Here is a 16,745-nt window from a genome sequence, read left to right as displayed (position 1 = left end):
GTCGTGGACGGGGTGACACAGATGTGGGGGAGACCCGTGGAGAGGTGGCCATGGCAGCTTTTATCTTGATTTTGATTTTTCTCTTTTCCTTCCGGGCTTATCTGGTTGTTTCTGACCCTTTTCTGTGGGTCCCCACTGGAAGATGCTTTGGACTTATGACAGGCTTTGGGGCCTTGCTCTGGGCCAATCCTGCTTAGGTGGACTTTTACCCATGAGGGGACGGGTAACTTTGGGTGCTTGATTTAGAAACTAGATTCTTTGCCTTTCCTGTATTGTTTCCTAATTGTATTAAAGTTTCTTCCCAGTAAAGTCTCATATGTTTTGTGTTGACGTGGCGGATGGCAGAACCCATTTAGAGCAGGCAGGTTTTCAGGGTCTGGGCTGCCCCTCTCCCTGCCCTATAACAGTGGGAACCCAAGCACACATCCACTGCTGACATTGGTGACAGTCCCCATTCACTTCAGCTTCACTTTGAATTGAGTGAAGATGGCAATCAGCTCTCCTTTGGATCTTCCCAAAGAGTTTTTTTTTTTTTTTTAATTTTTTTTTAATTTATTTATACAAGAACTGGGGTACAGGTCAGTGGCATGGGAGGGTGAGAGGATTCACCAGAGAGAGCAGGGAGCAGAACAGGCAGACCACCGAAGACACTGCTGAGGGGAGCAGCGGGTGGGCAAGGGAGGAGAGGTCTGCACCGTGCCATGTGGGCCCCGTGCCAGCGCTGAACCCGCTGCGCCACCAGGAAGGCCCTCTTTCCAAAGAGTTTATGCCGAATGTAAGGACAGCATTCCTTATATTCCAACTTTAAAATAGCTGGAATATCCTTTGTGGCCATTGCTTTTTATCCTGTTTCTTATCAGTACTTATGATTCCATCTATATTTTTCTTTGTGTCTTTGAATCTACCAAATTGAGGAGGAAAAAAAAAAACCATTGTTTTGCATTGGTTCTTTCTGTTGAGTATTGTGGGGTTTCTGTTTCATTTTGGTTTATTTATTTTGAGTGTCTTCTTTATACTAAAGGTGAAGGGTACTCTTTCTGTTTAATGGTCAGCATGTTATGGTGATAAATGTGTAAACTCACCTTTCAGTGAGGTCAAGGTACAAGATGCTTTGGGGATATGAAGGAGGGAGGAGTACGTAACCAATTCAGTCTTTACATATGATATATTTGAGCTGAATCTTGAAAGGTCAATATTTTGTGATGGGTAATTAATGAGATATTTTGTATGGTTAATAACATTTATTGAATAGTCATGGGTACTGTGTTTTTCATTCATCTGATCCTCAGAATAACCCTCTAAGGTATAGCTACTATTCCTAACTCTGTCAGGTTGAGGGCATTGAGACTTAGACTTAGGGATTTCCCTCGTTCACACAGTAGAAAAGTAGTCTAGCAAATCTTTTTGACTCTGAAGTCCATGTTCTTAACTGTCACATTATCTTGTATAAAGTCCATTCTATTAAAGAGAAAGATGAAAGCAACTTCAGTGAAATGGTATTTTTGCCCAGTTTTGAGGTATAAAAAAGACAGTGTGAGGGAAAGATATTCTAAACCGAGGGAATACATTTGTAAAGGCATGGAGTACCACAATGAAGTTAGTTCCGTGTATCAGGAGTAGAATTTCTAAAGTACAGTCAGAATCTCTTGGATTGGATGTCAAACTGCAGATTTTTTGACCTTTTCTTCAGAAGCTTCCCCCCAGTGATTCTTACCACAATAAAGTTGGAGTACATATGTAGGGTTGATGTTGGTGAGAGGGCAGAGATGAGTCTGGACAGGTAGGCATGAGTCTGCTTCATTATTATAAACTCTTAATCTTTGTGTAGAATTTTCTTTTCTCCTGTACTTACAGGAATGCATTTGTTTTTCTTCTGATCTTAAAATCAATCAGCTCTTGACAAAGGACACTCTGGTATATAGCTTCCCTTTGTTTATTTATTCATTATTTTTAAAGATTTATTTATTTATACAAGAACTGGGGTACAGGTCAGGTACGCGGGTGGGTGACAGGATTCACCAGTCACAGTGCGTGGAGCAGAGCAGGCAGACTGACGAAGTACACTGCTAAGGGGAGCAGCTGGTGAGACAGGAGAGGTCTGCCGCATCATGTGGGACCCTCGCTGGCTGGCCAGGATCAAACTGGTGTTGCAGAGGCTGCGGACAGCTTCACAGCACTGTGCTGAACCACTGCATCACCAGGGGAGGCCCAGCTTCCCTTTATTATGTGCATGCTTTTGCTAAAATTGGAGTTCCTCAAGGTCAAAGCATGCAGCACCCCAGGAACTACACTCGATAGTGTTGTATAACTTTATTGATTAATTTCTCAGGCTTTCATATACTGATTAAGGTGGTATGTATTAACATAATCCAAGATGAGGATTTCACATCTTCTGGAACTAAGGCCCATTGAAACATGTATTTGAAAAAGCTTCAATAGATATATTTCCTGGGCCTCCCTGGTGGCGCAGCGGTTGAGCGCTGGGTTGCTAAGCTGCCCACAGCCTCTGCAGCACCGGTTCAATCCCCAGCCACCGGCGAGGGTCCCATATGGCGCGCAGACCTCTCCTGCCACCTGCTGCTCCCCTCAGCAGTGTACTTCAGTCCTTCTGCCTGCTCTGCTCCCTGCTCTGGCTCTGGTGAATTCTCTCACCCACCCGCGCTTCTGACTGTACCCAGTGCTTGTATAAATAAATAAATCTTTAAAAAAAAAATAGATATATTTCCTCAAGGAAGTTATTATGTAACTTGGTGTTAGTTGTTTTATCAATTTTTAAAGGTAAGTTATTATGTAAATTCAGCTGAGTTTGACTCTTAGTAGATGAAAAACTAATGTCCTGAATTTGTTTAGTTCTTACAAGAATTTCATTTGATGTTCATGTATGAGTTTGGAATTTACAAGCAAATGTTTGTTTTATGGCATTTTTATTATTTACTTTGTAATTCAAAAAATGACATCTCTGTGCCACATATATTGTGGCCCTAACTATAGTGTGAATGAGTGTAAGAGTGGGGTGACATGGGACATGATAAGACATTTCTGGACCCTCAGTACTCAGTTTCTCTGACAGTTAATTAGGGAATTTTTTACTTATGTTATTAAGAAAATGGCATTTAAACGGCAATTTCTACTGTTGATTTATTGTACTCATCTGATTTAAAAATCTTATTTCATATTTTAAGTTTGCAATTTAAAAATCAGTCTGAAAGTTTTGAATTATGTTTTGGTAACATTTAAGCTTAATTTTATACTTTCTAATAGACTGTTTTACTAATATTGGTGTCAGTTTGTTAATGCAGTGAAACCCTAATAAGCCTGATTTTGAAATTAAGAGCTAGAGAGTTATAGACTTTCACCTCAGTAGTTTTCATTCATTTCTGTGCTGATGTGCACATAGCTAGGAAAGTAGTGATGTGCATTGATGAATACAAATGGAAACCCTTTTTTTTTCCTCTGCATCTTCTGTTAGACTTATTCAGAGCTTTGACGTGAATAGTAACAAGAAATTTATTTTTCAGGTTGAATCACCAACAACACACAACAGTTGTTCATATGCTTTATCAAACTATAAAATCAGAACACGTAAAGGGCCAAAACTCCACGATAGAACATTAATACATTTCCTTCCTAGCACAAGAGTATGTGAATTAGAAGGAAAACCTCTTGTAGAAAGATTATATTACAAGATATGCAAGACTATGTGATTGGTTTGTTGTGTAACATATACAAGCAGTAATTTTTCATCATTTTTTAAAAAATACATGAAAAAATAGCTATGGATTACATCTTCATGCATGGTTTGGGCCTGCCCAGGAGGTAGTTTGAAAACACCCCCGCCTTTTTTTTTTTTAATCCAGCTCTTCAGAATGGAAATCTCCTAGATAGTGATCTGGATAATGATTTCAAAATTTATTTTGGTGAAGGCCGGATATCCTTTTTGGGATCTAAGTCAGTCTTCTCACAGAGAGATGGCCTTCTTGAAAGCAGGGTAGGACAAGATCGGTATAGGTATTGAATAAGATACTGTACTTTTAAATGTGCATATTCCTACATTTTAAAACATTGTTGAAAAATTCTCACATTTTGCTACCAAACTTTTTTGGTGCTTCATTTTTTTCCCCTTTATTTTTCAGAACGAACCAAGTGATCGAGAAGATGTCCTCAACCAAAGGCGCCGTGCGCCAGACTCTGACAACGATGACCCCGCACATCTTAATGCCAGTGACTCTGAGATTGAGGAGCTGCATAGGCAGAAGGACAGTGACTCTGAATCTGAAGACCACGCAGAGCCTCCTGCAAGTGATTCCGAGAATGAGGATGCCAATCAGCCTGGGAGTGACTCTGAGAGTGAGGAGCCCAGGAAATTACCTGCCAGCGACTCAGAAAATGAGGAACTTCTTAATGGTCATGCAAGTGACTCTGAAAATGAAGATGCTAGAAAGCATCCTGCCAGTGATTCAGAGATTGAAGAGCTCCCCAAAAGTCCTGCTAGTGACTCTGAAACGGAGGATACTCTGAAACCTCGAATCAGTGACTCCGAGAGTGAGGAAGCTCCAAGGCACCAAGCCAGTGACTCTGAAAATGAAGAGCTTCCCAAACCTCGAATTAGTGATTCTGAAAGTGAGGAGCTTCCCAAGCCCCGTGTCAGTGACTCAGAAAGTGAGGATCCCCCAAGGCACCAAGCCAGTGACTCTGAGAATGAGGAGCTTTCCAAGCCTCGTATCAGTGACTCAGAAAGTGAGGATCCCCCACGGCATCAACCTAGTGACTCAGAAAATGAAGAGCTTGCCAAACCGCGTATCAGTGACTCAGAAAGCGAGGATCCCCCGAGGCACCAAGCCAGTGACTCTGAGAATGAGGAGCTTCCCAAACCCAGGATTAGTGATTCGGAAAGTGAGGACCCCCCAAGGAACCAGGCCAGTGATTCTGAAAATGAGGAGCTTCCCAAGCCCCGAGTCAGCGACTCTGAGAGTGAGGAGCCTCAGAAAGGACCTGCCAGTGATTCAGAAACTGAGGATACCTCCAGACACAAAGAGAAACCAGAGTCAGATGACAGTGATGGGGAGAATAAGGGAGAGGATGCGGAAATGCAGAATGATTCCTTTCATTCAGATACCCACATAGACAGGAAGAGATTTCACAGTTCTGACAGTGAAGAGGAAGAACCCAAAAGGCCAAAAATTGACAGTGATGAAGATGAAGAAAAAGAGCAGGAGGAGAAAGCAAAGCGGAAAGCTGCCGTGCTTTCTGATAGTGAAGATGAGAAAGCATGTAAGGAAGTACTTGGGACTTTACTTCATATGTAAATATCTGTTAAGCTTTACTCAATGTCTATGCTTACAATTATGAAGTTTTTTTGTATTTTTGTTTTTTCTGGTATGATAGATGATGTTTGTTTTTTCTGTTTCATTCAGCTTGATCTATATTTGATCTAGGAAACTGATTTTCATTGACTAACCTACATTTTCTTTTAGTTCCAGCAGCATTTATTAAGTTCCGTGTCAGAATATAAACTAGACCTAGTTTCATTGGATTTGTGGGGAGAGGAGGAGGAGGGGAGTGTTTCAAAGAAAGTTTACATGAAAACCTGGCTATACCAGATTGGCTGTGAATCTGCTTGACAGCTCATGTATTACATAAACATCCAAACAGTGGCTGGACCCCCACCATCACCTCTCTTTAGCATTGTTAAATACCCAAATACAAGAAATGGATGAAGGGGGCTCTTATTTACAGACTTCATGTCTCTGCAGAATATTCTTTGCTACCTGAACTTTGTTTCCATGTATAACAATTTTTACTTGATTGCTTTATTATGAAACTTGCCTTTTATGAAAAAGACATTCCATTACAAACAGTTATTATAGGAGAAGGAAAAGGTGTACCACACACATGCCAATTTACTAAGGGAGCAAGAGATTCCAAACTCATTAGCAGTGATTAAGGAACCTGGGGATTCAGAAGAGTAGCCAAGCCTTTTTAGCTCTGGTGGTAGTAGGTAACATAGAAGGGATTCTAATTCTGCACATCAGTCTACCTCATTTTTTTTTTAAGATTTATTTTTTATTGATGCACACAAGAACTGGGGTGAAGACCAGAGGTGTGGGGAGTAAGAGGATTCACCAGAGACAGAGTGGGGAACAGAATAGGCAGAAATACTGAAATACACTGCTGAGGGGAGCAGCGGGCAAGACAGTAGAGGTCTGCTGCGCCATGTGAGTCAGCTCCCTGAACTCGTGCTGCAGTAGCTGCCTGTAGCTTCATAGTGCTGAGACTTAGCCTTCTGCACCACCAGTGAGGCCCCTACTTATTTCTTGTATTCCCCAAAAGGAAAGGTAGGGTGCTTCCCTGGTGGTGCAAGAGTTAAGTCTCAGCACTAAGAAGCTATCGGCAGCCACTGCAGCATAAGTTCGGTCCCCAGCCAGGGAGCTGACCTACATATGGCGCAGTAGACCTCTCCTGTCTGCCCACTGCTCCCCTCAGCAATGTATTTCAGTCAGTCCGCCTGTTCTGCTCCCCACTCTGTCTCTGGTGAATCCTCTCACCACCCCTCCATCCTCCGTACCTCTGGCCTGCATCCCTGCTCTTGTATGCATAAATAAATAAATCTTTTTTTTTTTTTTTTAAGGAAAAGGTAGCTATTAATGCCCACTTCTATGATTGTGATTTCATTCTTCATCTTTTGACTATTTTCTAAACAACATAATTTTAAGATGACTTGAATGAACCTTTTGGTTATTATTCTGAATTATCAGAAGGCCTTAGAGTTTTGCTGTTTGAATGCACATGTCATATTTAGCAATACAATAACCATGACAGAAAAAGATTAATGACTTTTTATTTTTCAACAGTGGCAAAGAAGAGTCGCGTTGTTTCTGATGCAGATGACTCTGACAGCGATGTTACATCAGACAAATCAGGCAAAAGAGAGAAGACTGTGGCTTCTGACAGTGAAGACGATGCAGGGAAAGAAGAGTTGTCTGATAAGAAAAATGAAGAGAAGGATCTGTTTGGGAGTGATAGTGAGTCCGGGAATGAAGAAGAGTAAGTGACAGTATGAGTTTTCAAGGGTTCATATAAGGTGGTAAAAAGGATTTGTTTCTGAGTTTTTTAAACTTGTATTAAAATTTTGTGTTGGGGTATGTGTTGCCTAGTTGCATGGCTAGGGGGATATCAGGATTGAGTTCCTGAAATATTGTTATGCACTATGAAATGGATGAATCTCAAAAATACCATCTTAAGTGGAGAAATAAAGAGGACTCAGGTAAAACTGATGATAGAAATCACAGTGATTGTTACCTCTGTGCTGCTGATATGTGGGACTACAAGGCAACTTTATGGGAAGGTGGAATTGTTCTATATCTTGATTAGGGCAGTGGTTACAGGAGTGTGTACTTTTGTAAGAAACCTTTGAAATAGACATTTTGAGATCTATATGTAAAATACCTTATTAAAAAAGATTTTGTGGTTTCTATGCAAATGAAAAAATGAAATGAAATTTCTTTTATGTTTGTTGTAGAAATCTTATTGCAGACATATTTGGAGAATCTGGTGATGAAGAGGAAGAAGAATTTACAGTAAGCATAAGATGGAAATATTTCCTCTTTGACCTTTATTTTTTATTCTTGGTTCTCTAGTGGGAGATTCCAATAAGAAGAAACAGACAACTATAATGCACTCATTAGAAAAATGTAGAAAGGGTATTCAGAAAGTGAAATGAAAGGGTGTATTAAGCAGTTAAAGGGTAATAACAGGCAAAATTGAATTAAGCGGGGAGGGAACACATTAGGAGATAATGACAGGTGTTTATTGTGTTATGGAGTAAGATTCACAATTAGGAAACATTTGCTTCTGGCAATAGCAGGTTAGGTAATTGGACCAACTCATCTGCTAAATACAATTAGAAAAACTAGGCAGAATGTTAAAAACCTACCTGCTCATCAGCAGAGAAACAATGCAGCAAAGTATTACTAAGCCAAAAATCAACAAAAGACAAAACCTAGAGTTAATGTAGGCATTTTGAATTGCCTTTTCTGGGATCTTCAGGCTAAGAGACTTATTGTATTTTTGATAGCCTCAGAACTTCAGAGGCAAAAGCAAGAAGTCCATGCCTGTTGAGTTGAGAGGGGCAGTGAAAACTCCATGCTTCAGATTGGGATTCCTAGAATTAAGGGTAAACTAGAAGTAAAATAGACTATGATGAGATGTTAAGGCAAGCTTTGAGTCATCTAGCAGCCTGCAGAGAATGTCAGTCTCAGAAATTTGATTGTAATGGTTCTTAACCCTTTGACTTAAGCTCTCAAGCACATGGCTTATGCAGGCAGAATCCTTTCAGTACAAAGGTAGCATCATAGACTTCAAATCATTTCTGTAGTTTTCCAATACATAGTATGATAATTGATCTTCGAGGACATTAGAGCAAAACAATAACAGAAGACAACAGAAATAGATGTAAGGGGTCTAGATATAGGACTTTTTGATACCACTTTAAAAATTTTATTTTCACAGAGATGAATGGTTAAAAATTTTGTCAGAGCAAAAAGTTGTTTAAAAAATAAAGCAGATTTGGAAAAGAACCAAATTGAAATAATAGGACTGTAAAAATATAGTAAGTGAAATTTTTAAACTTGTTGAGCTTAACAACAAATTAAATTTGACAGCAGATTTGAAAAAGGAAATGAGTGAACTGGAAGGTGAATTAGAAGAAACTATTTAGAAGGAAGCATTGATGAAATCCATTATTATGGAAAACAAAAGAATAAAACAAATTATATAAGAGAAGGTTTAACATAGTGAATTGGTATCCCAAAAGAAGGAAAAAATACATAGCAAAAGTAGTATTTAAAGAAATGTTACATAAAGTCATAGATTCTAGAAGTCTTGTAACTTAAAAGTCAGGTAAATACAACCAACTCTGCATCTAAATGCATGCTTGTAAAATCGCGAGAAAATAGGGACTTCTTAAAAGCAGCGACGGGGGATGGGATTATATTTAGAGGGGTAATGATTATACTTCTCAACAGAAACAGTAAATTTAATAACTGCAAACTCAGAATTCTGTAACACTCAACAAAAATAGTTGCAAGAATAAAGAGACCCCTCTTCAATATGCTAACTGAAAGAAATGCTAAACGCAGAAAGAAAATTTCAGGTGGAAAGTTAGGAAATTAGGAGGAGAAAAGGAGAAACAAGTATGGATAAATCTAAATGGGTATTACTATACAAAATAACGTCCTTTCTGGTGTGGTTTAAAATGTGTATCTAGAGTTGCAACACATGGCAGCAGTTATACATTGACAATATACATGGAATCAGTGTGTTTGTAAGCTTTTGTAAATGAATGTAAAAGTACTTCAGTAGACTTTATAATTTGGGATGTACGTTGTAATCCCTAAAGTAATCAGTCGGGGGGAGGGTGCGGGGGGGCGCTATTGGAATGTGTAACTTTCAGCCTAACAGGGAAAATGAAATAGTGAAAAATCCAAAAGAAGACAAGAAAAGGGAAAAAAGAAATACAAAACAGGGAGATAATTAGAAAGCAATATATAACCAGAGAGCAGATTTAAAACTTTGAGCATAACACAAATTACTATAAATTGAAATTTATTCAGTGTTCCCATTAAAGATGGTTAAAGTAGATTATAAAGACAAAAATGTTAGAATAGATTTTAAAAATCAACCATATACCAATTTCACGATTCATCTGAAACAGAGGCTAAAGTTGAAAATAAAAGGAAGGAAAAATGATACTCCATGTGAATACTACTAACTAAAAGAAAGTTGGTATAGCTGTACCAATATCAAAGAGATAGACTACAGCAAAATAACATTGCTGCGATAAAGAGTTTATATCAACTGAGATTTAGCTTAGTAACATAGTAACATAGCTTTAAATATGTATGTACAAAGCAAAGATTGACTGAAATGTTAAGAGAAATGCATAAATCTATAAGTGGAATGTGATAAATAGAACAAGCAGACCAGAAACCACAGAAGAGTCTATATAATCGGGCACTCTTATAGCTATAAATTAAAAATACCTTCTATTTTTGTGTCTTGCCTTTTGACTGTTTTTAATGGACTTTTGAGGAACAAAATTTCTTAATTTTAATGTAAATCAGCTTTACCAATCTTTCCCCTAATGGTGAAGGTCTTTTAATTCTAAGAAATTTTTGCCTATCCTCCAGGTCATGAAAATAGTCTCCTGAGTTACCCCTAGAAGCTTGATATAATTGATATTTCATATTTAGTTGTACCATCCATTGGAATGGGTTTTTGTATATGGTATATATGAGATAGAAGTTGAGATTTCTCCCCACCACATTTGCGAATATCCAGTCAACCCAGATCATCCTTTCCCACTACTTTGTAGTGCCATCTTTGTCATAAATCGAGTGTCTGATACATTTTGCAGTCTATTTCTGCATTGTCTTTTCTGTTCTATTGGTTTCTTCATGTACCTTTAACATATAAATCTTGATACTTGGGTTATGTTTCTAAGTTACTCATTAAAGTTGCCTTGATTTTCTTGGTTCTTTGCATTTCCATATAAATTTCAAACCTAGCTTTTATCAAAAATGCAAAGTTTAGACAGTGTTCTGAATGTGATACAGAACAACATTAATAAAATTATCCAACAAAACTCTTGCCATGCAGAAATTGAAAACTTTCTTGTTAAATAGCTTTTTGTTTAAGAAGAAATCAGTGCTTTAGTAATCTAAAGCAAGAAGGTGATAGTACTCTTGAATTTAAAGTCTGATTCAAGATAATAGGAAAATAGGAAGAATTTGTTCAACAAATATTTGAGAGTCTCTATGCTAGAGACTGTTTGGACATTGCCTTCATGGAATTAACTCTCAGTTAAGCAATACTTTGCAAGAATAATACATTTCTCTAATTTGAGAATTAGCATTAACTTGACCAGAGGCTCAGGACGGTGAGAAACAACATACCTGGTGAACCATTGCGAAGGCCCTCCTAAGTGTGATAGAAAAGTTAGAAGGTATAAGACCATTTTGGTTAATTAAAATTATGCATGGGAAACATTACTATAAAAATCAAACTAAATGGGAAGGTTGTACAGTTTCTGTCATTTAGAGAGGGCTAATTTCCCTCATTTTAGAAGAGAGATTTTCTATACTGATAATATGGACAAAGATCCAACACAAAAAAATGGGCATAGGCTTTTGAGAGTTGATAGAAAGAATTATACATGACTTCTGAACATGAAAAAAAGGTCAAACCTTACTCATAATAAGAGAATGCAAAGAGAGCTACAGAAATGCCTTTTGTTTTCCAGTCCAGAGATTGATGACTATAAGTCATTAATAACCTGCTGTAGTAATGAGAAAGTGTGGAAAGAGGTGCACACATGCTTTGCTAAAAAAAGTTAATTGGAAAACCTCACTAAATGGCAGATGTTTCTCAGAATTTCAAGTACTGAATGTCACCAGGGAAATGAATGAATAAAATGAATGAAGTTATGGTGAACTAGTCTAAAATCTAAAAAGAATAAGGATACTTGAAGCTAACATGAATGGGTCTCCGGATTCTGTCATTAAATATGGAACGTTCAGGACAGTATACTATACCCAGCATCTATAGTAAGCTGCTATTTATATACTAATGTAGGGGGAATAGTATATATATGGATAGGAGTGCATGTATACATGTAGAAATAACTAGTATCACTAATGGCTACTAGGATAACAGGGAGCTTTTATCTCTATACCTTTTGATACTCTAAGTTTTTTTCTTTGTGAATATATTAATTTAAAGATGGAAACAGTTAAGAGCAGTTACGCAGAATAAAATCTGTAAGTAAGTTGTCATAATGGCTAACTTATTCTTCCTTTAGGGTTTTAACCAAGAAGATTTGGAAGAAGAGAAAAGTGAAACACATGTGAAAGAAGCAGAAGATTCAGATTCTGATGATAATATAAAAAGAGGGAAACAGTGAGTTTGCTTTGTTTTTAAAGAATTTGTTGAAGAATTCTTAAAATGAAAACAGACTGTCGAATTTTTTTTTATCTTATTTTGTTTCCTGATTAAGTGTAGGAAGAATCTGTTCCATTTTTCACCCTCATACTTCCCTATATAGTGCTATGGAAAATTATTTCCTCTTGTTATGTTTTTTTCATTAGCCCTATGTTCATCTGTCTTAATATGTGGAGTTATATGGTGCTAGGCTCTTAATTTATACCTCAACAAGTAAGCACTTCTGAAAAATAACAATTTAAAATACCTTTTTTTTTTTTTAAGAGAAAAGCTGATTTGGAGATGCTCAAAGGGAAATAAGACTAAAGTCTTAACTAAAATATCACTTGATTGTATTTCACATTCTTTTGTTGAGATTGTTGCAATTTGTGTTCAGAAAAATCTGGAATCTCAAAAGGGGCTAAACAGAATAATTTACTGTTACAGTTGTAAATATAAAGCTTTGAAATGCATTTTTCTTTTTAATTCCTACTGACATGCAAGAATTAAACTGAAGATGTTTGGCACTACCTTTGGAAACTATATAAATCAGATCTCATTTATATGATAGTGGCAAAAAGAGCAAGTGAGCGCCCTCTAAGTATGATTGGGGGAAACTAAAGTTTTTGAGGCTCTTGGCAGGTCTTTAGGTTTCTGTCTTTGCCTCAATCAGATTATGTTTGAGAGTTGACCTTCCTGTCACTGAAATGCAGCAAATTCTTTTTTCCCCCCTACTTATACTGTGTTAAGACAAAAGTATTCAAATAATTGAACATGAAAGAAAAGATACTGTCACTAAAACTGAACCGTGGGCACTACCGAAAAATAAGAACTGGACATTTGAAATGTTCCTTCTTAAAGCTGAAATGGGCAAGTGTTGATATAATATATGAAGAGTTTGGGTGGGTTAGTATAAAAGTTGAACATAAAATCTAGGATCACCTGTTCTTTTAAAAGGAAGTTAGGAGTACTTGCACTTTAAAAGAAGGTATTTATTGAGTCAGAATTAAGGAAGTTGGTGGTTGTTAAGTTATATAAGAAAATGTGTATTAAAAGGGAATTTGTATTTCTTTTAATTTTGTGTTACTGCTTAGTATGGACTTCCTGTCAGATTTTGAGATGATGCTACAGCGGAAAAAGAGCATGAGTGGCAAACGCAGACGCAACCGTGACGGAGGCACTTTCATTAGTGACGCCGACGATGTTGTGAGCGCCATGATTGTCAGGATGAATGAAGCTGCTGAGGTGAGATGAGTCATTTCCCACTGCATCTTTGCTTTTTCCCACTTCTTTCCCATTTAGCTGGTAGAGTGGTAGTGTGGCCCTTTATTTTTGTTTATTTTTTGGTTTAACCCTTAAATTACATTTAAGATACTTTGGCTTTTATACTAAAGCACTTACTGGCCTAAATCTTAGGCATGGAAATAAGTTGCTTTTTTTAAAGTAACATATTTAGGGGGAAAAAACTTAAGTGTTAAGTAAAATTACATTGCTTGTTTTATGGGGAAATGATTTTTCCATTAGGTTAGGCAAACTTGATGTTTCTTCAGATATAAAAGGTTACAAACTTATGTTTTTATTGTGTTATAAACTGACATGTCACTTTTGTCTGTGATCAAGAGTTGTATTTAACTTCTTGCATTTTAAAGTACTTCCCAAATTGTGAAAATTGGCCAACCATTATGTTTAAAAACAAATTCTGATCTTTTAAAGATATTTACTGAAGTGTTTACAGATAGGTATCTAGAATTTGTTTCAAAATAATTCAAGGTGGGGAGAGAGAACAGTAGCTGGAGAAAATAGCTAAAATAAGATGAATCATAGTGGTGTTTAATTGTTTAAATGTGTATGACATGAGTTATTTGGTAGAATTTGAAATTTTCTGTAATTAATAAATATGGGGAAGTCCTGAAACTCTTCTTTAGTAACATACCATAAAAATCTCACAAGTGGAAAGTTATTCCTGATACTAAGCCAGGTTTTCTCAGATATAAATATGTATCATAAACTCTTTCAAAGCATTGAAATGTCAATGTTTTAAAGTTGCTCCTCTCAGCTGATGACTATGAAAGCTAATAGTGTTGTGAGTTTTGGTCAACGTAGGTACAGAATTTGGGACTCTATAAAAAGTCCACTATTTAGTCTTTCTTATAGGAAAATTGAAGTTTCTCAAAAAAATGAATGTTTTGTTTTAAGTTTAGAGTAATGGTGATTATAAATATTAACAGTCACTGTTGTGGTGCTTCTTCCTTTTTAATCTTTTTCATCCTGGATAGGAAGACAGACAGTTGAATAATCAAAAAAAACCAGCACTGAAAAAATTAACATTGTTACCTACTGTGGTCATGCATCTTAAGAAGTAAGTATTCTGTTTTTTTAAAGAAGTTTTGCCCCTTTTAATGAATTAATATTCGGATTATACAGTGGAGGTCTGGAGATATTAAGGAATGATTGTTATTAATCATGGTTATTTTTTTTTTTCACCCAAAAAAACAAAAAGTAAAACTTTCCAAATTAAGGCCTCCCTGGTGGCCTAGCGGGGTAAGTCTCAGCACCATCACCACTACTGCCTGAGTTCCATTCCTTGCTAGGGAGCTAACCCACATATGGAACAGCAGACCTCTCCTCTCTCACCCATTGCTTCCCTTCATGTATTTCAGTAAATTCACCTGTTCTGCTCCTCACTCTCTCTCTGGTGAATCCTTTCACCCCCTGTACCTCTGGCCTACACCCCAGTTGTGCTTCACAAAAAATAATTAAATAAAATAAAAATTTTTTTAAATTTCCAAATTATATTACTTCCTCAATAAATATTTCTTAAACCTTTGAAGCCTTATGCAACTGATATTAGTGAAAGAATAACTTGGAAACCACTTTTTGTTCTTTATAAGACAATTAAATTTTTCTGTATTTTCCAAATGTTATCAAGAACAGAGCAAATCCTGATACATGTATTACAAACTTATTTGTACATATTGTATAAGGCTTACAATGGCCTGTTATATAATGAATTATGTCATTGGTTCTTCTAGAAGAATGACCCCTTTTAAATTTTTTTTAGAAGACTGATTTCTTTTTAAAGATTTATTTAAATCTTTAAAGTAAAATTACAAGAGCTGAGGTGCAGGCCAGAGATGGGGGGCGGTGAGCGGATTCACCAGAAACAGAGTGGGGAGAACAGACGGATCTACTGAAATACACTGCTAAGGGGAACAGCAGGCAAGATGAGAGGTCTGCTTCACCATGTGGGTCTTCTCCCTGGCTGGCTGGAGAATTGAACTTGTGTTACAGTGGCTGCAAATAGCTTCATAGTGCTGCGTCTTCACACCCTGTGCCACTAAGAAGGCCCCTAGAATGACCTTTTCTTGATAGCCTTGTTAACACATTCTTATAGCTAAAGAAATACATTAGTACACCAATGAGCTAACAGCATGGTTTAGGACTTTCTATTAGAAAATTGCTGCCTCTGTCTTAGCTGTAATATTGTCATGTTTTCTGTTAATATAATTGATTCTAGTACATAAAAAGGAATTTAAATTGGGGTTTTTTCCTGGTAGAAGATACAGAATTCTCCTTGGTGTCCTGCAAGGACTGGCACAGTTCTGGGATCTCTCACCTGAAATAGTTTGAGAATCAGTATTCTGACAGATTAAATATTATTTTTTAGTTTTATTTATTAATTGGAACTCATTCTTACTGTCTGTACCATTCATGTCAGCATTAACCTGCCTTCTGTAATTTGGATTTATTTTTAAGAAATTATCTTTGCCTATTAAATGTTTTTTAAAAACAAGCACTAAATTTCATATTGCTTTTGAAACCTATGAATAGTTGTCGGTAAATAATGTATTAGGAGTAACTATTTAAAAACAATTTTTGGAAACTGCTAAATATGTCAGAAAATTCAGAGGAAGTTGTAATAGAAACTAAGGTTCATAGATTTGACCCTTTTTTTTATTATTATTACTATAGGCAGGACCTAAAAGAAACATTTATTGACAGTGGTGTGATGTCTGCCATCAAAGAATGGCTTTCACCTCTACCAGATAGGAGTTTGCCAGCATTAAAGATTCGAGAGGAGCTGTTGAAGATTCTGCAAGAGGTTAGAGGCAGATGATCTGACTGTTTGCTCTTCATTAGTTATCTGATGTGGTTTGTATTATCGCAACCTCTATATCTTACCATATATTTATACCTTTTTTTCTACCAGAGAGTGCCAGAGGAGGTAAAACCTTAAGTGTGTTAATTAAGAACATACCATGTAAGAAACCTTGTAAAGTTTCATGTAACTTTAGTATTGAAGGAAAAAGATCTTGGAAGTAGTGACAATTTATTTAAAAAGAGTATTTTTGTAGAGGCCAGGTGCTGGGGAAGTATTTGAAGTAGAAGGAGTACCAACCTTAGAATCAGATACACCTGCATTTGAATCTTGGTTGGGCCACCTTTATGTGGCTGTTACACCTTGGGCAAGCTGCTTAACTTCTGAAGGAATTTCTGAGGAACCTGCTATGTGCTAGGTGTTTAGCATTTGTATTGGTTCATTTATTCCTCACAACAAATCTTCAAGGTAGGTGTATTGTCTCCATTTTACAGATGAGGAAATTAGGGCACAGAGAAGTTAAATGACTTGTCCAAGGTCATAGAACTAGCAGATGGCTGTGTTTGGGTTCAGACCTTGATCTGTTAGAGTCTGAGGATTTGGTCTACTCTTACATAAAACTGCTAACCTATGAGTATGTTTAGTTGAAATTTTCTCACATTCTCAAGTT

General features: G+C 36.9%; 1 protein-coding gene across 3 annotated transcripts in view; it reads left to right on the top strand.

Moving 5' to 3' along the window:
* IWS1 (interacts with SUPT6H, CTD assembly factor 1) overlaps nt 1-16,745 on the top strand; it is a 50,834-nt gene that overhangs the window by 20,049 nt on the left and 14,040 nt on the right. For all 3 annotated transcript variants that reach the window (XM_037523127.2, XM_054699602.1, XM_054699603.1), the window contains exons 3-9: nt 4,134-5,271; nt 6,852-7,044; nt 7,520-7,577; nt 11,858-11,955; nt 13,071-13,221; nt 14,253-14,335; nt 15,949-16,078. In XM_037523127.2, coding sequence (XP_037379024.1) covers nt 4,134-5,271; nt 6,852-7,044; nt 7,520-7,577; nt 11,858-11,955; nt 13,071-13,221; nt 14,253-14,335; nt 15,949-16,078 — 1,851 coding nt within the window. The remainder of the gene's footprint in view (nt 1-4,133; nt 5,272-6,851; nt 7,045-7,519; nt 7,578-11,857; nt 11,956-13,070; nt 13,222-14,252; nt 14,336-15,948; nt 16,079-16,745) is intronic.

This window comes from Talpa occidentalis, unplaced genomic scaffold (genome assembly GCF_014898055.3).
Source record: "Talpa occidentalis isolate TD23 unplaced genomic scaffold, MPIMG_talOcc4v2.1 talOcc4.3, whole genome shotgun sequence".
Taxonomy (NCBI): domain Eukaryota; kingdom Metazoa; phylum Chordata; class Mammalia; order Eulipotyphla; family Talpidae; genus Talpa; species Talpa occidentalis.
Note: the sequence above shows the minus strand (reverse complement) of the source record. Positions and strands in the feature narration are given on the sequence as shown.